Genomic DNA, 23,771 nt, shown 5'->3' with positions numbered 1-23,771 from the left:
TTTGTTGACAGATTGATGGCGAACCTTACTGGTACTATGAGTATATTGTTCAAAAATCACCTACGGATTCCGTAAGTGTTCTCTCCATGAATTAAAAGTATCTGCGAGCGTTCTCCCCATGAATAACTGTTTTCTATCCCTTTTGTGGAACCCTGCAGGCTCAAGAACCAAACTTTCAGACCTGAACACACTGAAGGTTTAACACACCATATGGGGGTGCCTACAGTTTTGCACGTTGACCAATTAGTTAATGTTTCAAGAGGCGCTTAAGGCTTCTCTAGAACGTCATGCACCTCATAAATAAGAAATGTAAAAGCTCAAGAGGCATTGGGATCAAATGTAAAAGCTTGGAAATTCTGAAAATGTGGATCAAATGCTTTCTCAAGGGAGTCCGCGTTGGAAATTCTGTCTTAGAGTTCTCGCATCAAGGGAGTTTCTGTAATAAAAATGAAACAGTTGGGTAGGTAGTGTAAATCTCGCTAGGTGGTGAAAAAGGGAGCCAGCTGTTATAGAGTGGGCGAGACTTGAGACCACTTCTCACACTTCCTTTCGCGTCTTCAATAGTAAAGGCTTTATTTGTGCCAGCTTACCATTATTTGGGGCAAATGACTTGGTTCTAGTCTCTCTCGATTCAACTTAATTTTAGTTAAGAGATTGACTTAACTCAAGGTGATCAAGTGAAATTGCATCTTTTGCTGAGAGAGTGAGCTTAAAAATGTTCCCATCAATCTGTTTGAGGTTTTTGAATTATTCTTGTTCAATAAGATTGAAATTTTCAAGGTATCTCAATACTATAGTTTAGGGTTTAGGTTAACACAGTCCTCAAATGATTGTCTGACTTGGCTGCTAGTAAAATACTAACCATTGACAATCTTACATGTCACTGTATGATTCAGTTAATTTTTGTTTCATATTCAAATCATTTTGGGAGTCAAGTCAATCATACCTTAACGATAGGAAGGGAAGGACTCTATGGCACTTACTATCTTTTGCAGCTTGTTGAGACCTTCTTAAGCGTTCGATGGGAAGGAACATTCTTCAAGACCTTCTATATTAGTATTTTGAGTATTTTGCTCTTTTGGGGAGTTGTTTGAGGAGTTCAATGGGTGTCTTCTTTTTCTAAGTAGAGAAGTATATGGTTTCCTATAGTTCACAGTGGGTGCAGAAGTGTCAATCAATTAGGTAATGAACGTATTTCTGCAGAAAAACCAGGAAATCAGGCCCCTGTCATACATAGGAAGAGTAACTATACTCTTGACCAGATACATTGAGTGATTTGTGCCCATGTGTTAAGCTGTTGATTGTAAATCATGATCACTCATAGCGGAACTAGAATGGAACAAATGACTGCGCAGAACATAAACACATCTCAAGACATCATTTTTAATCTCAGTATTTTGAATCATCTTAGTAACCACCGAAACCAAGATGACTCATATGGCTCACAAATATTTAAATTCTTAAAAATCAATTACATATATAACCGTTCTATACTGGTCGACTTGGTCGAGTTTTTCAAATTCTTGGACAAGATGACTAGTGTTTTGGGCCAGTCATTGGGATGGCTGATTCATAGTGGAAATCTCGCTCGGATGCCTCAAAGTCAGAGATCACTCGTCTAAGTTGTCTCTGTCTTGTCTCATTCCCAGTTTCAAAAGCACAACTCAATATTCATCTTGTTCAGTTAAGAAGAATATGAAGTAAAAGAATTTAGTACAAGGACCAACACATTACACATTAGCAACACTGCTTTGTTTACCTTAGATACATAAAGTTCTGACTAGTTCATGTGTGCAACTAGAAAACTTCAATGGTCGCATTACTGGTGGGGATCCTATGGCGTTTCTCCACGTACGCTGACGGAAACCAGCCTGCTTTACCTTTGCATTCTCCTTCTGACCATCCCGATGGAGCGACCTGAGTTAACATAATTAATGTTAAAGTAAATTGAACAATGTGGAACTTCAATTCTCAAAGGTAATACATAAATACAAGATATACAGAGTCAATAATCAACCTAGTGACATCAAGTTTTTTATGTAAACTATATAAATGACATGGTCAGAAAAATGGAAAATAAAAAAAGGAACAAGGAAGTAGGGTGTGGTGAGTTCTAGGGGAGGGGGACATGTTTCCTAGAGAAAAATTTGATGAATCAACCTACTTGAGGCCACAAGATCCACAGATCAGAACACCCAGGATGAACAATGACTCAAACACCATGGAAATGGAGCAAATTGATTACGTTTGAGATTTTGTATAGATCTAATGCCAAAGAATTCAGTTTTTGCTAGGCAAGCCAGGTTATTGGTTTGAAATTAGTAGGTGAAGGCATTATACAAAGCATATGAGTAAGAATATAATAGATTAAACTACTGGTACAATAAAATATATTTACAAGATTGTATTGCAATTAACCATTCCCAAAGCCAACTAAGCTATTGTAGTGTTTAGAAAAAAAAAAAAAAAAAAATGTTGACTAAGTCAACTAAGGTTGACTCAAGTCAAGTCAACTATGATTGACTCAAGTCAAGTCAAGTCAATTATTGTTGACTAGTCAAACAACTTTGACTAAGTCAAATTAACTAAGATATTTGTAAGAAATTCTAAAAGGATTAGAATTTTGTAATATCTAGATATTTAAAATATCTAGATATTTTTTTTTTAATATCAAATAGAGATATTAGCTGATTTTTTAATTGTTGTTTCATTTTCTTTACACAAAGAAAGAAGAGAAAAGTAAGAAGAAAAGAAGGAAGAGAAAGAAAGAAAGAAGAGAAAGAAAAGAAGGAAAGGAAAAGAAATAAGGTAGGCCCTTACAACTATTTATAATGGTTTTAGTAAAGTATATGTATGTATATATATATGTATATTGCTGATTTTATAGTTATAAAAATTCAATTTGTTTTGTTTTTAAAAATAATTTTGACTTAGAAATTTTAAAGTTAAAATTGTTTTGTAAATTTTTAACAACATGCATATTATTTATACATATTTATATTATTGTTTTTATGATTTTAAAGCATGCTAGTATTTGGTATTTTGTTTAAAAGGAATTCTTACATGTTTGTAATTGATTTAAACATGTTTATACGTAATTATATATACTAAAAACAAAATACAGCAACTATGAAAGTTGCTATTTTTGTATTAAATTGACACCATGATTGTTGGATAGAATATAAAAAAAAAAAATGGTTGCTTTATACGTACGTTATACGTGTTTATACGTACGTTATACGTATTTATACGTATTGAAAATAAAATACAGCAGCTTTAAAAGTTGCTGTTTTTATAATATATTACTATGTTTACTTTAGTTTCATGCTTAAAAATATTTGTTAATTTATACGTATTTTATAAGTACTTAATACGTATTTATACGTATTTTGTACTTGTCAAAAAGAAAATACAGCAACTATATAAGTTGCTGTTTTTTTTTACACAATACATATTTTGTTCACATTGTTATAAACAAACATGATTTTTGAATAAGTTAAACTGGTGGACAGTTTACTTTAATCATTTTAGTGATGGATTTCCAAGAAATGTTTCTAATTAAAAGTTGGGTAGAAAAGTAATTTATTAAAATGAATATGAGAACGAGTTCTCAATTGAATGTCGTACTTTTAAAATACCCAGTTAGTGAGATGCTTCGGCGTATGCCGTATAAGACACGAAAAGGAGAGAAAATATGAAGTGATGCTTCAGTCATAGACTGTGTAAGACACGAATGAGTGAAATGCTTCGACTAAGGGTCGTGTAAGACACGAAAGAAAGAAAAAGAAAAGAGAGATAAGACGGTACATTTAAGAGTGGACTGGGTATTTAAAACACGTGTATGTTTTATTTTTCATTACGTTTTGAAAAGAAAATAAATACTTATATGTAGTATTTTAGTGATTTATTAAAGAGATTGTGAAAACCTATAAAGAATAACATGTTGTGATATTTCCGGAATGACGTGTTATTCTAGGATAACAGTTGCGTTGTTTGAGTTCTTATGTATTATGGGATGCATAAGAACACAACATCACAACAGGAATCCGGGAGTTTCTTTTCTATCTTTAATAGAGAACAAGATGTAGATAGTTGTATAATTGATAGAGAATATCGAGGATCACACGCACGCCAGATTGGCATAGATGAAGATGGCTAGTTAATGATCATTAATAGTCTAGAGTAGTCAAGAAAGAATGACCTACTTGATTTGGCCCGTTTCTTAAGGCCTTGGTCAACGGCCAACCTGAGCCGGAAAACAGTTACCCAAATTGTGGCAGAGGCTGGCCATAGAATCAGGAACTAACGGTGGGGTTCCACACTGGTGAAGTATTGGAATAATCGTATTTTGACTGAGATGTTCACATCAGTCGTGACCCTCAACTCTCTATTATAGTACTCTATTATTTGATGTTATATTATGAACAATTGTTTTCTTCAGATTTTTAAGTGTTTTAATTTCCTACTAAGTTTTATGACATCGGAGTTCAATTATTTTTAATTGTGTTGAATATCAAATATGCATGATTTATGAATTCTTAGAATGTTTAAACTGCATATAGGATGCTGTTATTTAGAATTGTAAGATTCCCCTATTGGGTAACTCCCCTGTTACTCACCCCTATGACATCAAATTTCAGGCGCACCTGGTTTAGGTGATCCTTCCGAGGAGGCTCAGTGTCAGGGCCTTATAGATGATCAGTCCAAGCTTCCAGGAGTGGAGCATGGGTATTACTAGTTATAAGTCTTAAACTAGAGTTAGGTTTAAGTCTTTAGCTATCGTTTTTGGTTATGTAATTATGAACACTATAGTATGTCATTACTGTTTTATGTATATATGTCAAGTGTTTTTTATGTTTGAGGATACGTGTCTGTTCTGTTGAGAAATGATCAGGTATGACATATAGTTATATTATTTGCCGTTTACGTTTATGAATTGATTATCATGATATGGGTTTTATATCATGCCTCGGGATTCAACTTGGGAATCATGAGGATTCGGGTTGAGTTTTTGGGGCGTGACAGCTATGATATAGAGTTTTCGGAAAAATGAAAAGCAAAGACATGTTTCTGAGATAAAAATGACAAAAATGCACTATCTTTTACCTCAAAAGTCCACAAATTAAAATTTTATATCAAGACTCTGACAACATGACAACTGTGGGCATTATATGTATTGATTCATTTACTAAAAAGTATACATATAAAAATTATGTTGAAAGCAAATTACACTTAGAAGTCTCCCAAGCCAATATAATTCTGACAATGACAATGAAAGAGGATAAAAATACCTTCCGAACGACAACATAGTCACCCACTGCCAAGCTTAGTTCCTTCTCAGATGCAGCATTAAAAACATGCATCACCTGCAATAGATAAACCAAAAGTTGATAGTCCAAGCTTTAAAAAGTAACAACTTTCTAGTCCTAAAATTTGGGATTGTCAGAACATACTTCAGCCAAGAAGTACTTTGTATTCTCCAAGCAGCTATCTGATTGTATTACTGGAGGGCCAGACTCTTTGTGTTGTTTCTCTGAGACCATCTACTAGCAGATTAACTTAAATTAGGGTACGCCGCACAAGTATTAGAGCAAGAAGAACTCTACTGGTCTCGAGCATTAATCTTTGTTCTCAATATATACATACATAAATATTAATACAATAAAACAGGCAGGAAATCACCTCGGCTTCAACCTCACTGAATATAGCAGCAACTCTTTGATGATACGTCTTTTCCCCCTCAACCTTCAAAAGCTCATAATTAACAATAGGAAGTCTTACATCCTTGATAAGCAATTTAGATTTCCAGAATGAACTTCATAAATATTTACCATTGCTACAATCCTTTGGAAAGTTAACCTTTGTTGTTGTGCTTCAACAGCAGCCAATGCAGCTGTCGCTTCTTTTCCCAGAACTGCCATGTTTGCTTTGAGTTCTTGCATTTTAGACTCCGCTGCATGCAGCTTTGCGGAGTTTTCGGAACTAGGTAATTCCCTTGCTCGTAACTGCCTTCTAGAAACCTCTCCTGCCTGTTTGCTTCTTGCAGTCAATTGAACTTACAAGATTATGAAAAGGCTAATATTTGGGTGAGGAAATATAGAGATGTGAGCAATAACGATAGACCTATAGCATCATTTGATACGACATTGAATCCCATCTGTCGGGTTACCTGTGTCTCGGCCTCGTGTCTCATTCGACTATAACGTTGAGCAAGATGTCGAGCATCTTCCAGAGGAGTACTAGTGATCATTGCTCTCAAGGGTTCTAAAATCTGGAATCATAAAAGAACGTTAAGTCCATGCTTCTGCTGTTAAAAAAAATTAATATAATTATTTCTGAAAAACTCAAAGAGGAAATAAAAATTCTACATAACCAAGTAGATGCAAAAGGAAGTTCAGTGTGAATTAATGATGATGTATTACATTAAAGTTGGTAATAAAATTATTGAATTTTTTTTATTTTTGATGCATAATGCAGTCATCGATGTCATTAAACATTAAAAATAACATGATAATTGACCCACCTCTAGTGTTTCAATCGTTTCAGATGGGAGGATTGATAAAAGAAATTCTAGGTTATATTAATTTCAGTTACAATCTTGTTTCCCTCTCCTTCCCTCTCAATGGATTTTTTCTTGTGGATATAAGGGAATGACACTTTGCATTAATTTTAGACCCCAATAGTAATGGAACATAATGAAAACGGAAATGTACCAGTTATAAGGAATGAGCACGGAATATATGAAATAAATCAAGCAAGATTTGAACTATGATTCATAATTACTATTTAGATCTCGTGACCAGACGAGAGAGAGAGAGAGAGAGAGAGTTCTAATCATAAATCAGAATAGTTTTCTTTCTTCAAAATCCTGCTTATGCTTGTTTTGATCAAAAGACATGCTTCTCTGGACTTTTAGTAACTTAATCTATTCATTGACATTAAATACGTGATGATCAAATGGCTCTTACTCAGATAACCTTAGACCATTTATCTCCATGTCACCTTATTTCTGCCGCATTGGAAAACATACAATTTTCTAAGTGAAGACCTATATGACTTCAACCTAGAAGAATTAATACTTTCCCTATCTTTTGGTCATAAAAGAAACAACAATTGGCGGGAGGGGATTGGTGGTGGTGGGTGAGGGGGGGTGTGTGTTGGGGGGGGAGTATCTAAAATGCACTTCGACAAACTTATACCTACATAAGAAAGTTTTGTCAAACACATAGTTTTGCAACATGCATAAGGAGTATGGAGAGTCGATGGATCCTGTTTTAGTGCATTGTCCCATTGCTTAAAAGCTTTGGTATCATTTCCTATCCCTATTTGGTCTGGCTGGTTGTTTTCTGTGTTCCTTGAGGACCTTATTCAAGTCTTGGTTGGCAGGGGGGGTATTCTTTTCGGTTGCTAAGCGCATTCTCTGGAGTCTTGACTTATTTTGCCATATGCTGGGGTCTTTGGAAGGAGAGGAACAAGTGTATCTTCGATCAAAAGGAGGCTTTAATTCAGGATCTTATTATCACGATTTTGGCTATTATGTTTTGGTGGGGAAATTTTGGCTATTTAGATGGGACACCGTTTGTAATTTGGCCTGTCTGTCGCCCCTTTGTCTCATGTTGGTTGTTGTGGTGTGCCGTGTTGTCCATTGAGTTGGTCATCTCGACCTCCCTTTTTTAATAAAAAATTTTACTCATCAAAAATAAATATTGGCAGAACTACTCGTAAACAAAGCGCAATCAACTATAAAATGGCCAAACGGGTTCAAAAGCAGTTGTGGAAAGCAGAGTGGTGTAATGTAGGAATCAACCATACGATTTATTGTTCTTGCTCCTATTTGAAAATTAGATAAATAACGCCAAACATTAAACACTGTAAATAGAGATCTTGCTATTTGAACCACCTCTGTTAGTTGGATAGTGATGAGTCTTTTACCGCAATTAGGTTGATGTAGGTTAAACGCCAACAAAAACCGATCCCGTGCGTCTCTATGTAAATTCATCATCACATTAGTTACACTCTGTCCCCGACCACCGCCGTCATCATCTACACCTCATTGGTCTTCATTGCACATGCACAAATCTCGTTTTTCCTAATCAATCCACGCCCAAAACCATGTCGATCAACTTTCCTTTATTTCACATCCTATTGAGGAAAAATAATTTAGTTGTCCTTTTGACTCTCATCATCCTCAACCACATCCCTACTATGCTCGTTCTATGGAAATATTGTTTCTTGATTACCCAAGATTTAGCTCCATGAGTATGGTCAACATATTGTTGTCTTGTAAAAAAAATTTCCTTTAGTTTGATCAATACATGTTGGTCACATAATACTCCAAAAGCGTTCCTACACTTTATCCACTCAATATTGGTTATACCTCACCATTCATAACATTAGTAATTTCATTTACGACAATATGGACTAATATTTCATACCTAATCCCCTATGACTCTATGAATGTCCATACTCCTTAATCCTTACTAAAGCTACAATGCACATATTTTATCTAGTCCCACTTATCTTAAAATCATTTAGTTTCTAAGACATCCCTAAACAATTCTAATCCTGAACTATGTCCCCCTCTATAAAAAAAAAAAAATCCATGGGTAACCAGGTGGATGGGTTTTGACCACAAGTATGTGGTATTACCACTCACAGACTTTACCCACTCACCAAGTTGGCACCCTCAAGTCCCCCTCTACTATCGTCAACCAACATTATATCATACCATATTCAAGGAACCTATTCTTGGATAAGAATAGTTAATCTATCCATAACTAATATGGGACGGTATGGACTTAGGGTATATCCGTAATGCGAAACGCAATGTAACTAAAAATCCCTCATCTTAACACCAATTGATCTAGCACTAGTAACTACTCCAACATACATGTTCTTAACATCGTCAATGTACCAATTAAAGACTAATGTGTAGATTCTCATCTCTTCCACGCCTTACTCCAAATACTAGGGTAAGAAACATGAATACAACTTCCTATCCCACCATATGTTTAACCATATCTTTGTAGAAAATAAACTAGGGTTTAGAGAAGATAGAGAGAAAGAGAAGAGAAGAAATTCTGGAAAAATTCTGATTCTATTATTTCTCCTTGTGTATGGTTTATAAACTTACACAAATAAAGAGGAAAAGACAGAAAAGGACATGAACATGAAAAGACTAAATAACTAATAACTAAAAACATAAAACTATCACTACTGTTAGCACTCCCTTTCAAGCTGGGGCAAAGATATCACGCATGCTCAGCTTGCCCATAAGGCTATCAAAGTTAGCATGACCCAAGGCTTTAGTAAGGACATCGACTAACTGTTGTGTGGTAGGAACGAAAATGATACAAATGTCACCAGAAGTGACTTTCTCCCCGATGAAATGGTGGTCGACTTCAATGTGCTTGGTGCAATTATGTTGAACTGGATTATGAGCAATGCCAATGACCACCTCGTTATCACAGTACAACTAAAAGGGCATTGGAGGTGAACAACCAAGTTCACGGAGTAATAGTCATAACCAAAGTAACTCACATATGCCAAGAGCCATGGCTCTGAACTCAACTTCAACACTGGAACAAGCAACTACTGATTGTTTCTTACTGCATCAAGTTACCAAATTTTCACCCACCATAGTACAATACCCAGAAGTCGAATGATGATCAGTAATAGATCCCACCCAATCAGCAACAATTCATGCTTCTACACGCATGTGACCATGGGAACGAAATAGTAAACCTTTCCCCGGACACTCTTTCAGGTATCGAAGGATGCGTAAGGCAGCATCAAAATGTGTCGTGCGAGAGGCATGCATGAATTGGCTAACAACACTGAGAGCATAGGCAATGTCGGGTCGTGTAAGAAATAGGTAGATGAGTTTACCCACCAACCGTTGATAACAACTAATATCTGCAAGGGCTTCACCAAACTGTCACTCAATCGGTGATTGGGCTCAATTGGAGTATCAATTGATTTAACCCCAAGTTTACCCACTTCTTGAAGCAAATCTAGCACATACTTTCGCAGTGAGATAAAAACGTCTGTCTTAGACCGAGCTACCTCAATACCTAAAAAATATCTCAGAAGTCCAAGGTCTTTTACTTCAAAACGATTTCCAAGAAGATGCTTCAAAGTTTGGATCTCAGTAGGACAGTTGCCTATAATGACAATGTCATCGACATACACAATAAGAACTACAGTTTGAGGTCCACTGTACTTGACAAACAGTGTGATTAGCTTGACATTGCTTGTCACCCACATCCTGCATAACAGAGCGAAACTGTTCCAACCACGCATGTGGGGATTGTTTGAGACCATATAATGACTTCTTAAGACGACAAACTTTCCCATCAGCATTAGGAAAAAAAACTCTTGAAGGAGTATCCATGTATACGTCTTCCTGCAAATCACTATGCAAGAAGGCATTCTTCACATCTAGTTGGTGAAGTTCCCACGAGAAGTTGGCAGCCAAGGAGAGAAGAACACGAATAGAATTCATTTTTGTACCAGGGCAAAAGTTTCTTGATAGTCAATGCCATCAGTCTGAGCATAGCCCTTGGCAATCAACCAAGCATTGTACATGTCAATCGATCCATCTGACCTGTACTTCACTGTAAACACGCACTTGCACCCAACTGATTTCTTCCTTTGTGGTAAGGACACCAACTCCCACATATCATTCTTTGTTAAATCTCGCATTTCGTCATCCATAACCAAACTCCTTTCACATTGGATGGGATGGAAACAGAAGACATAGTAGCAATAAAGGAGCGATAGGATGGAGACACATCATAATAAGAAACAAAATGAGAAATAGTGTTCAAAGCACAAGTACATTTACCTTCATGAAAAGCACTGGGAACATTGGAATCTAAAGAAACTGGATTTGACTCCTTAGTGGTGTGGCATGGTGGATCCGAAATGGCTTGTTTTCCCTTTCTAGTGTAAACGCATCCAAACAAATTAGGGTTAGACACTTGACGTAGTTGGTTCAACTTCTCCAGTAGAGTCAGGAATAATTGGCAAAGGCAGTGAAACTGGGAAAGAGGACTCCGAAAGTGACTCATCATTAATGGATTGAAGAAACCACTCCCCCCGAAGGGATTGACGATCAAGACAAGGAAAGTAACACTGATCTTCAAAGAATGTGATGTCCATTGTAATAAATGGACGACGAGTAGGTGGATGATAGCATTTATAACCCTTCTGAGAATTAGAGTAACCAAGAAACACATTTCAACGCCTTAGGGTCAAGTTTAGTGCGAGTAGGACGAAAAACATAAGCAAAGCATACATACCCAAAGACTCGTGGAACCACAGGGAACAATGGACGATTAGAAGAAAGGGACAACAGAGAGAGTTGGAAGTTCAAGACGTTGGAGGGAGTACGATTGATAATATAACATGCAGTAAGAACTGCTTCAAACCAGAAATGCTTAGCAACATTCATCTCAATCAACAAAGGTCTTCCTAATTCCAAAAAATTATGATTTTTCCTTTCAGCAGTACCATTTTGTTGGGGTGTAGAAGCACAAGAAGTTTGTTGTTCTATACCTTGAGTAACACATAATTTTTTTAACCCCCCATAAATATACTCTCCTCCCTTATCTAAATGAAAGATTTTGATCTTTACTCTAAATTGTGTTTGAACCATCGCATGAAAATCTTGGAATATAAAATAAACATCATCTTTTATTTTCATTAAGCACACCTACGTACATCTACTATAGTCATCGACAAACGTAACAAAATAACGAAAACAAAATAAAGATGTAACAAGGGATGGACCCCAAACATCATAATGTACAAGAGAAAATAAAGAACTCCTTTTATTTAAACTTGTTGGATAAGAGGAACGACAATGTTTTGACAATTGAAAAACTTCACACTGTAATTCTGACAATGATATACACTAAAACAAAAAAGGAAATAGACGTTGTAAATACTGAAAAGAAACATGACCCAAATGAATATGCCACCGCGTTATTCGAGCTTTATTGACTACCTATTACTACTACTCTGAGAAGCATGAGCATGTGAAATGTGCTGAGACGTTGAGAAGGTACAAGCCATCTGCTTCACGACCACCACCAATCACAATCTTCGTTATCAAATCCTAAAAGACACAATGAAAGGAAAAAAAGGTAACACTGCAATTCAGATTTTTTTGTAATACTACTAATAAACACAAGAATAGTAGTAAGATTAAGAATATGTAAAACATTGGACAAAGGAAAGCTATGAGGGATTGTGATGGTTCCTTTACCGGCTACGGATGATAAGGAACTATCAGCTAGGTAGACCTTGTCCTTGCCTGAACATGGGCAATAAGACTGAAAAAAAGACGACACATTTGTCATGTTATCCGAAGCTCCTGAATCAAGAATCCAGGAGTTGGAGTGAGATGAGGAAACATGATGAGCAGTAACAAGAGTACTTGTGTGTGCGAAGGAAAAGATGACAATGAAACCATCCAATAAAGCCCTCAAACGAGTAATATCCTCTACAGATAATTGTGCATGTACTGCTGGAAAAGGTGTCTTAGAACTTGGAGTATCATTTAGCATGTCAACATTAGAAGCATGATGAGCGAAAGAAGATCGGCCTTTAGGCTGAAATGACTCAGGGCAACCTATCAAGTCCCAACACTTCGCTCGAATATGTCCAAATTTGTCACAATGCTCACACTTCGGCCTTTCTACTATTGGGTGCCCGAGTGGGTTTATCAAACTTCTTCACTCTTGAAACTTGTCTGTCTCTCTGTCTACTAGCTATCATAATTGAACTATCACTCATCAAAATATCCAGATGTCCTATAACCACACATCAACTCTCCTCACTTTGAATATAAGAGTACACTATGTTCAAATGAGGTAGGGGATCCTTAACTCTAACCATCTCAAACTGAGGATTTAGACCGGGCGAGGAATTGGAAGGTGTAACGGGTCTCAACATGTTTGTTAAATTGAACACAATCTTTAGGACTTTCTCAATTTAAGGGTAAGTAGTGATCGAACTCTTCCCACATACTACGTAATTCAGAAAAGTAGCCTGAGAATGTCTTCTCCCCCTGTTTGAGATGCAATGTATTTTGTTCCAACTGATAGATTCTCGCACTATTTTTAGCTTGAGGGTAAGTTTGAGTCACCGATTCCCAAATCAGTTGTGCGGTCTTCAAGAAGAGATCCTTGACTAATATGGGGGTGCATTGAGTGCAACAACCACGACATAACCAAGGCATTCTCAACGTCCCATTGGTCGTACTTAGGATCTGAGATATTAGGTTATTTCTCCTTCCCATTCAAATAGTTTGCCTTCCGTCTTCCATGGATGGCTAACTTCGCAGACTAGGCCCACTCTAAGTAATTCGTGCCATCGAGTTTGACTATGGTGATCTGGAGGTTTGGATTTTCATCTCTGACTTGCGAAGATCCAAACCCGTTATTGGTAGACTGTCCTGAAGTTACTTCTGACATGACTTTGGAGAGTCCAGATCACACTAGAAATTACTCGAAAACACTACCAAACCACTTAGAACCTAAGAGGGGGCCCTATTGTCTCATTTTGGATGAAATAAGGGTCCTAGATGGCTGGAGGTAACCCTAGGAGACCTGCGGCAGCACCTAAGGTAGGGCTGTCAACGGATACATATCCGATCGGATAATGCTATATCCGAATTCGAATCCGAAATTTTTTAACGATATCCGAATTCGAATCCGAATCCGATCAGATATCACTAATGAATATTCGAATTCGTATCCGAATAAATTATCGGATATCCGATATTATCCTATTCGAATCCGAAATTTAATATTCGAAAATTATCCGAAATTTATATCTGAAAATATTCGAAATTTATATCCAAAATTATGGAAAGCAGCTTTCCAAGATCTGCAAGAGGGAGAGAGGGAGAGGGAGAATGAGTACCAGCAACGAGTCTAACGGTGATGTCGTGACCGCGAGGGGTTGTCGACTTGTCGCCTGTTGGGCTGAGCCACTGAGAGAGATTCCAACGGTGAGGTGAGTGCCAGACTGCGAGGGGTTAAGATCGTTGAACGGTTGAAATCTTGAAGACGATGAAGCCTGAAGGGCGATGGTCGATGGCAATGGCGATGGCTGAGCCGCTGAGTTACAGAATGGGTTCGACAGTTCGAGTGTTTGACTTCGAGAGAGAGAGAGAGAGAATACGTACCTGCATACTCGCCAACCGGAGAAGGAGCTCGCAACCCCGCACGGTCGAAACCCCACCCTCGGTGTTTCTTCGACTGGTTCGTGTGGTTGAGGGTGAGAGAAGATAAAAAGAAATAAAATTTTTGTTGTAAAACAGGAATACATATGTTATGTATACATATATAAATATTTTGTTGTAAAACATGAATATAGAATACATATGTTATATCGAAGCGGATATTATCGAATCGGATATCGCAATATCCGAATTCGTATCCGAAATTCATTCGAATTTTAAAATAACATCTTAATCCGATATCCGATATCTGAAATGTTCGGATAATATCCGATTTTTCGAATTCGAATTTCGGCTATCCATTGACACCCTTAACCTAAGGTAACTGTGGGGACCTGCGGCAGCCCCTCTGTTGGGTGTGGGAACCTGCAGCAATACCTAAGGTTGTTGTTGTGGCTTGCGGCAACACCTAGGGTGGCTGTTGTGGCTTGCGACAGTACCTAGGGTGTGCTCGGGACTCTATTTGATCTTCTCAGTCGTCACCAAAGCTTTGATACTATGTAGAAACTGATCTAGGATTTTAGATAAGATAAAGAGAGAGAAGAGAAGAAATTCTGGAAAAAATTTGATTCTATTATTTCTCCTTGAGTATGGTTTAAATACTTGCACAAATAAAGAGGAAAAGACAGAAAGGGGCATGAACATGAAAAGACTAAATAACTAAAAACTAAAAATCATAAAACTATCACTACTGTTAACAATCTTCAGTCAAGGCATGTAACTTAATATCTTTCCTTACTAACTTCATCCATTTCATTTTCAATCTTCCCTAATCATTTTAGATCCTTCGACTTACACCTAAGCACTCCTTCCATTGTGTTATTTTTTACCTTCTTTCTACATGCCCAAATCATCTCAAACAACTTTCATTTAATTTTAATTTTCTTGGAATACATTAGACTCTAATGTCGGTCTAATTATTGTATTTTCAAATTTTCTCTTTTGTTTGATTCATATATGCCGATCATATAAAACAGCAGAAGTACTCCCCTAATTTTCAATCTAACAGTAGTTCCATGGGATATTTGGTAGACTTTTGGTATTTGTAAAGAAATAATATTCTTCACAAACACATCAGGGTGTAAGTGTATTTTTTTTAGTAAGATTCATTAATCAAGAAAAGGAGGTCAAGATGACAGTCCCAATTCAAAGACAGAGTGCGATCCAAACCCCAGCTCACGCCATGTTTAACAAGTAAACTTGGGAGTTCCTTTTATCTTGACTAAATAACATTGGCCGATCAGTGGAGCAAAGGAAAATTGCAGACTAAATTTCTCAAAAAATAAAAATGTGAAGTGAATATTTGAATTGGGCATCCTAGTAAGTAGAAACAACAGATTTTTTCTAACACTTTCCAAGATAAAAGTCAGGAATTTTCACGTAAGTAGTAACAACCGATGACAAGTACTTGTCCAGAACCAATACAATCCCCAGATCTGTCAAATACATAAAAATAATGCAAACCTGTGAAGTTAACACCCTATTCAAGTCTTCTTGCTCTTTCTCCACATGAACACGAGCCTCACCATATAGAGATGCAGCTTTGGCTAGAATATTGTCACTGACATTCTCGCTTCCATATTTGCAACAATCCTCCGATAGTTTGGTTCCTGGTTAGCACAAAATGTTAAAAATGTTCACTATACACGTATCTCCACTGTTACATATCAAAAGTTAATTTTATTGGAACCAGAAGGAATTACAAAGCCAAGAGGCAAGATTTGTGTTTTAAGATTCCGCAGTACAGTTCTTTTCCTTTTAAGGACTAATCAATTCCTCACCTATTTCAATTTGCTTGTATCCTATAGTTGTAAATGCTTCGCCTGCTCGAACAATATCTTTTTGAAAATCCTGAAACAAAACAATAGCTGAGCATGACACACATTAAGAAAATCAGTCCACAATCTGAAAAGAACAAGTTAGCATAAAAGATGAAAGATCCATCCAAGTTTGCTCAAGGGATATCTTATCTCCATCAGAACCTTGATGCACATGATCCCCGACCAACATCTACTTTTGGCTAAGATGGTTTTAGTTCGCAAGAACAAGTCAATCAATCTGAAACTTCTCATATTGAAATTTTATCTTCCATTTCAAGACACATGCCTTGACAAAAGATATAGCTCTAGATAACGACAAATGATGAAAATCATGCAGTAGCAACATTGTGTGAAGGGGCGAGATTGTCAAAGTGAAAATCCTAATGAAGCTTCAAAGCACCGAAACCCATGAATCAAAAACACAGATCGAGAATCCTCACACATAGATTGAAGAACTTAGTGTTCAGAACATCAAAGAAGATTTATCATAGAAGAGGATCTGTACATACAAGATCCTCCCAATGCTACTAAAACTGGTAAATCCTCACAAAGTACAAGAGGTAAGATTTGATTGAGAGCCTCCAGAATGAGCCCTTAAACATGACTTTTTTACAAATTACTAGGATCAGTTCCATTAGGACAAAGCAGCATTTCTGGGAGCCAGTTGAACCCTAAAGAATGGACCTTAGATAATAGTATTATCTAGTCTATGCATCTCAAATGAGATGCATAGAATAGACTTGTGGAGGGTTGTTCCCAGGTCCTAGGATCAAACCACTACTAATCATTAACAATATTACTTGTACTAAATAAACATTTATCTATTAAAAAACTATATATGAGATGCTCATGAACCCACAAGGTTGTGGACCAAAATGACGTGCCAAAGTGTTGAAATCTTTTTTTTTTTTTTTTGATTGATAAAGATAATTTATTGAAAAGAGAAAATGGGGGTCGAAATGACCACCCCAAAAACAAAGAGGACCAAACTGACTAACAGACAAGACAAAAGCAAAAAAGGAAAACAAAGGAGCTCGACCACCTATTTAGACTGGCTGTACCGAACACACCCAATCCCAACGTACTACAAAGTGTTGAAATCTCAATGTAGGGCAGACGAGTTCATACTTGTTGAACAATGGGATATAGACGTATCAATTGAGAAGATGAAGATTTCTAAAGTATATGTGAATATAAAGACCCACCTCTGTTGAATAGGAATCAAAATGACTTGACGATGATAACTCAAAGGGGAAAGACAAGAATATTGTACTTCAGGTCATCAAGCACCATTTACAACTCCGTTGTTCTCAACCATTATTCATCATTTCCTATCACTGCTGTTTGTGTAGAAATCAAATGGGGAGTTAGTCAACTACTTTCTTATTCTTTGTCCCTTTTCAGGACAGGTTTGGGCTCATTTCCTAGTGATATTTCGTTCTCGTGGTGTTTTCCATCCTCAGTACTAGCATTGTCTCAAAGTTCGTAGCTCAAAGGAATTTCTAATGGGTAAAGAATCCTTTGGACCTTAACCCCCTTCGCTGTGTGTTGGAGAATCTGGACAGAGTGGAATAGTAGGGCTTTTCAATGGAAAGAGGACTCACTACAAGAGGTCATCTTGTCCATAGTGGGGCTACTACTCCTTTGGAGCAAAATCTTTGACAAATTTAATAGGGGACATCTTCAAGGAATTCATGTTTAAATGGGATTCAATATGTCCAAACTGATTGAAGTGTAGCTGGGTTTTTCATCTTTGTTGTCTCTCTATTCCCTCATTCTCTTTTGCTTCTTAATAAAATGTTACCCATCAAAAAACATACATATGATTTTTCATACATGGGTAGCAGAACCCACATGGAGATGAGTTGGAAGCTAATTTTTGGAGAGGGTGGTATTCCCATCATGGAGATCATACACGAAAAATCAGCCCATTTAGAACTTGATCGAATGTGGAATCAAAGTTTAAGGTAAAATGGGTAAATGCAATCCACTATTGATGGGGTTAGAATTTTCAAACTGTTGATTTTCTAAGTTTAGTTTCCAAGATGAGGAGATTATCCTGAACAAAAATAAGTATTGAACTCATGTTTATGTGGGCCTCATGGCATGGTACACAAAAATGCGTATGAATATGCTCACCCATATACATATTTAAGGGAAAAGTAAAGTCTAATGCAAGCAAAGGATGTTTGCAGCCTCAACATCATAGGTTCTTCATAAAAGTCCCTAACAAACAATTCATTTTGTCTTATAGAGGCTAAAGGCAATGGCATTATTGTCATTGTCCTGTGAAATTTTCAATAAACGTTGGGGAAGACAACTGTTGTGTTTTATCATATAGATGACTAGATTTTCAAATAAAATGTATCAATCAATGTCACTTCTCAAACTAGATCCAGGGGGCTTTGGCGAGGTTATAGCAGCAAAAACAATATGCAATTTAAAGAAGAAAATACAAGTGAGAAATCTCAAATTTGCAAACCAAACAAAGAGACATTGTTGTACATCAAGTCATCTTTACCTTGCCAGCACGAGTAGACCTGTACAGTTTCTCTAGTACTTGATGCCTCTGCAACTCAACTTCATCTATAACCATTATGTCGGAACTTTCATAACCAGTCCCACTGAACTGCTTTATCACAGCCTGAAACACAAACAAGAAAAGAAATTAACAAATGACAAGCAATCCTGATATTGTGTAGTAAAAAAGAACTACGCAAGTAGGTAAGTATAGCCTGATTAATGGGAAAGAAACATCTTCATGAAATTGAAATAACATGTGCAAATTTCAGTGTTTAATATAAGAAATTAAAGTCATGCAATGAAAACCAATAACAGCCCAATTAGAAGAAAATCACATGTTGAAGGTTCAAAAAGAGCAAGAAGAAGACCAAAAAAGAACATGGACTGAGGTAGTGAGAGTGAATACAAATTACAAAACACGTGACCTTAGACAAAACTGAATGGAGTAGGATTCGTTCATCGACCCTCCCTCTTAGAACCCCTTCATCCCCAAGTGGCCTAGGACATTTAGTCGCACTTCCTCACACTTTTCAGAGTTGTTGGGTGCTTTCCTCACTCTGTGAGATCCTTGTTCCTTTCATGGATGCATTGGAGGTCATCTTTTTTGGCATCTAAAAGGATTTTGTGGAGTCTTACCCCCTTTGCAATTTGATGGGACCTTTGGAAGGAAAGGATCAACTGTATTTTTTAGAATACAAAGCAATCGGTGCAGAAAATAATCATTTCAGTCCTTGGGCTCCTATTTTCTGGGGAAAGATTTGAAAGGAATTCAAAGGAGTATTTTTTTAGGATTTATTAGTCAGATGAGAGTGGATTTTTAATATACCACTTATGTAGTGTTTTTGGTATGTAATTTGATGTTTGTAGTTTGTAGTTTGTAGTTTGCCTATGGAATGGTCTCCTCTACTGCCCCTTTCTTATTAATAACATATTTTCTTATCAAAATAAATAAATAAACAACAAGATCCCAAATAGCTTTTCTCTTATAAGCTTCACCCAATGAGAGCTTAAGATAGGAAGCTAAAATATTCTCCTCTTAACAATAAAGAAATTTTTTTTTATCAAGATTTCTAAGAATTTGTTTCTATTTTCTAGTTCTATTAGGATTTCTATTTTATAATTATTTTAGGAGGACAATTCCTAGTTAATTTCTGTTTTATTCTAAATTCGTTTCTATTATTTAGGCTATAATTAGAAGAACTTACAAGTGTCCTATTTGAGTTATAATAGGATTAGAAAGTTAATATTATGTTATAGATAGGTTAGGAATGTTAATTTTTAGTGTTTTAAAAGGTTTCTAAATTGTGATGATGGAGTTATTTATATAAGGAGTTCCAAAAAACGAAATTCAATGAATTCCAAATAAACTTATCAATTCAATTATCTTCTCTCTTAATTATTTTTTAGCCTTATGTCTTATTTTCTTTTAAGTTATTGCTTGCTTATCAATTGAATCTATTGATTCAAATTGATTTTGAGTGTTCCATTGAACACAACCTATCGAATCTATTAATGCACACGCTTCCACTACGTCAAAAATCTATACTACATCATCAGGTTGAGCATTGGTCCTATCCCAAATACCTTGTAGTTACAAGAATTAACAGCCAACTACGACACAACTGTGATGATTAAATCCCACACATCCCTTGAGATTTGTGTAAATCCAACTCAACTTCACTTCCGACTATTCTAGTATGATTTCAACCACTTCTCACCTAAGATGTTCACCAGTTTACAAGGGTCTTCAAATTGTAACTCGATTAACTATTGATTTCGTGGAAGGTTTTCATATGAGAGCAAATTTTCAGGTGATAATAAATTTCTTCAGAAGAGTGGTTGGGAAATAGTAAATGTGGTCTTTAAATTTTTTATCATTCAATCCCTTTTTCTTCTTTTATTCTTGGTTTTGTAGTCTTGAATGTTGATACAGTTGTCAAGTTTTAATGAGGTAATCCATGTGATAGACATGTGTCTAAGCATGAAAAATCATGATCAAGTAAATGAAACGGCTATGTTTAAGATAAAATCTAAGTTAAATTCTTGACCACACTTTGCAAAATATCAATTCGCATTAATTGAAATGTGATTGTTGATGTGTCAGGGCACAAGGTGGTGTCAGAATCTTGTTTTATTATCTTAATCATAATTGTCTAGTTGATTGTTTTGGTTTTGGCTGAGCTGATCTATCAGGTTAATTGTTGAGGTAATGTTGTCATTCTCTAGATTTGGAAGAACCTTTCTTGTCAACAAAATAAAATTAATTATTTCTATCTTTTCATCAAGTAAAGGTATGTGGTGTGTTTATCCGAGCACTATAAATGTATATTTTTTGTAACAATTTTTATAGTTCGGGCAAATTTTAATATGAAGTTATTGTCAATGTACTATAATTTTGACCGGCATAAATATAATTCGAGTTCTTTGATTATATTTTCATGATTGTTATCGGTAATAGATTTTTCCGAACCTTTGTTTATCAATTGTCAAGGTTCTTCTCGGCATATATTTTTTTTGAGTTATTATTGTTGTAAATGTATGTTGATTATCGGCATAGATTTAATCCAAGCTTTTTAATTTATATCTTGCCCTTATTTTGAACACACCGTCCGGCTATTATTTCATTGTTATTTCCTTACTTGATTTAGTTGGTTTTATTTTTTAATCTGGTAAATGTTAATGGGTGTACACATGTCAATAAGTTAAGCTCCTTAGAAAAAGTGGTATCCACAACAACTATGAAGTAACAGAGGAGATATTGAGGAACCTCATTTGGTCAATGGGAAAATCTAGAAATAGTAATGGCACAAATTGGAGATGAAAGATCATGGCCCATTGGAGCCAGCCTCAAAACAAAAAAAGTTCCCATTGGCAACTTCCTTTAATAACATCATTCTTAAGGTTTCCACAATAATATTAAGAAGGAAAGGGAAGAAAATCTTTTCAGCTTAAGCCTCTTGAACTATTGAAATATTCCGTCAAATTCCCATAAACAAAAATAGACAAAGAGGTTGAGGGCACGACGACTCACACTCCATAATCCAAGATATTCACTTTGGAACAAAACTCATATGACCTAACATGTATTGCAAAGAACTCCAATTTACATGATTATGATCTTCTTCAATTTCAATCTTATAGATAACCCCAGGGAACCCTAAATGCACTCTTGAATCGATGCATTCGTAAGAAAGCCAAGATATTCACTTTGGAACAAAACTCATGTGACCTAAAATGTATTGGAAAGAACTCCAATTTACATGATTATGATCTTTTTCAATGTCAATCTTATAGATAACCCCAGGGAACCCCAAATGCACTCTCTAATTGATGCATTCGTAAGCAAGCTACACTCCAGCCAAGATTTTGACAACCACAAATAAAGGCGCCCTGATGATGGGCCATGACATAAGGGATCATAATCTCTCTTCTCAGACCATCTCTATGTTACCCAAATACTTCCAAATTGATGCTACCTTCTTAACTATCAAATCCCATCCAAACTTCTTCGTATATTCTCATACAATAAGTATTTCTTTAATCATACCTATCTTATCTGCTAACCAAATTGATGAGGACATTATTGGAGACATTTGGACCACTTATTGGCCATTTTTATTACATATATTTAGCCCAATAAAGGGCTTCTCTTATTCTCTTTAGAGATCAATTCCTAAAAAAGATAGATCCCCTCATAAATAGGGTAGAGTATTTTAATTTGGAGTCTTTTCTAACATTTTCCCCAAATTGCTCAGGCTGTTCTGACTTCTGGCACGAAAAATTATATACCGAATAGAAACTTCCTTATTCTTTCTCAGTGAGATAGCTCACAATTATCTCCATATGAAAATCATCCTTGTAACATTTTGAAAACTCTTCAAATATCCCATGCTCCATGTACCACTGTCTCAATGGATCACTAACTATGCTTAATTCACAATCAAAATCTTCGACCAGACTACAGATATCTCAATGTTCTTCAACTATCATATTAACTCTAACAACTTCCACAATTTATTAGATTGAACATGTGTCTCTACATCACTTGATCATGTCAACTTGTTGATCTACCTTGTGTCTCAACCTCAAACAGCAATTTGTCTCAATGTTCTTCAATTTCAAAATGGTAGATCTCTTCAGTTGGATCCATCAAATAGGGGAACTCCATGGATTTCCAATCACACAATGTTCGTAGTACCAAGACTGAATGTATGATGCTCTCAAAGGTTCAGAAAATTGGTGCCCTAGTTGTCTCGATTTCGATAACATCTCACTAGCAATGAACACAAATATCACGGATCTAACTTATATATATCTAAATTTTCTAAATATCAAAACAAATGAACCAATCATTCAAACTAAAATCCTCTCATGTAATAATTTTGTTTGTAAACCAAAGGGGTTTCGTTCAATTAGACTTGACAGGTGATTCTACACTCTACAGAGAAAAAAAAATCAAAAACAGTAATGAAGAACATAAGACAGAATCAAGAGGAAGAAAACCTGCTGCTGTTTGGCGACTTGCTCTCTGATCTTGCTCGCTTGTTTCCTTAAAGCGTCCATGATTTCAGATCCTTCGAGATCACAGGGAAAGCTGTCTGAATGCTTGTGTATGAATTATTTGCAGGGAAATTTTATCTACACACCAATTTTCTTTACGAGCCCTCCAATTTTTAAGGGCTCCTCAAATATTTAAGTATTTGTTAAAAGCACTCCATCTTTAAGTATTTGTTAAGAGCACTCCATCAACAACTCAACCAAAAAATCTGCATCTCTTGTTCTACACCGGTGTCGAGCCATGCAATTTCGGCTACATGGGACTCGATTGATTCAAGGGCTCATGTATCTCTGACTCCATTGATTCTAGCAATCTTCGACTCCATTGATTCAAGGACTTATATACCTTTGATTCCATTGATTTCGACAACCTTTGACTTTGACTCATTGGTGTTTCTGGAAGCCTATCTCAAAAGTGGACATCTGACATGTTTTAATCTATATATATATATATAGAGAGAGAGAGAGAGAGAGTCCCGTTCAGCACCAAACATTTTGGCCAACATTTTAGCCAATCATTTTTGTCCTACATGGGTTAGAAGTTTTGAAATGGGCTGATTTTTGGTATGGATGATTTCTACGGTGAGGAGATCATCCTCACCAAAAATCAGCCCATTCCA

At 36.1% G+C, this 23,771-nt stretch overlaps 1 protein-coding gene across 3 annotated transcripts; it reads right to left on the bottom strand.

Annotated features, from left to right (window-relative positions):
- Positions 1-1,348: 1,348 nt before the first annotated feature.
- Positions 1,349-23,269, bottom strand: LOC147411078 (SH3 domain-containing protein). 3 transcript variants are annotated; one of them, XM_086444426.1, is made up of 11 exons: positions 23,098-23,260; positions 18,593-18,715; positions 16,033-16,102; positions 15,716-15,861; positions 6,170-6,271; positions 5,832-6,029; positions 5,683-5,745; positions 5,454-5,543; positions 5,292-5,366; positions 1,760-1,917; positions 1,349-1,675 (listed from the first exon to the last, which is right to left on the bottom strand). In XM_086444426.1, the coding sequence occupies exons 1-10, from the start codon at positions 23,155-23,157 to the stop codon at positions 1,798-1,800; spliced, it is 1,047 nt and encodes a 348-aa protein (XP_086300552.1). In that variant the 5' UTR covers positions 23,158-23,260; the 3' UTR covers positions 1,349-1,675; positions 1,760-1,797. The 3 variants fall into 3 exon arrangements, with proteins under 3 accessions (XP_086300552.1, XP_086300549.1, XP_086300555.1); XM_086444423.1 differs by having other exon boundaries at positions 1,349-1,917; positions 23,098-23,258; XM_086444429.1 differs by lacking the exon at positions 5,454-5,543 and having other exon boundaries at positions 1,349-1,917; positions 23,098-23,269.
- Between the last annotated feature and the right edge of the window lie 502 nt (positions 23,270-23,771).

Source organism: Akebia trifoliata, chromosome 1 (assembly GCF_017979445.1).
Source record: "Akebia trifoliata isolate Shusen 1 chromosome 1, ASM1797944v1, whole genome shotgun sequence".
Classification (NCBI taxonomy): domain Eukaryota; kingdom Viridiplantae; phylum Streptophyta; class Magnoliopsida; order Ranunculales; family Lardizabalaceae; genus Akebia; species Akebia trifoliata.
Note: the sequence above shows the minus strand (reverse complement) of the source record. Positions and strands in the feature narration are given on the sequence as shown.

Excerpts from the sequence above, each read along its gene's own strand:
- LOC147411078 (XM_086444426.1), bottom strand. The coding sequence starts at position 23,157 with ATGGACGCTTTAAGGAAACAAGCGAGCAAGATCAGAGAGCAAGTCGCC. Across the intron at positions 6,030-6,169 it reads GACACGAGGCCGAGACACAG|GCAGGAGAGGTTTCTAGAAG; the intron begins GTAACCCGACAG and ends AGAAGCAAACAG. Across the intron at positions 5,367-5,453 it reads CAAAGTACTTCTTGGCTGAA|GTGATGCATGTTTTTAATGC; the intron begins GTATGTTCTGAC and ends TATCTATTGCAG.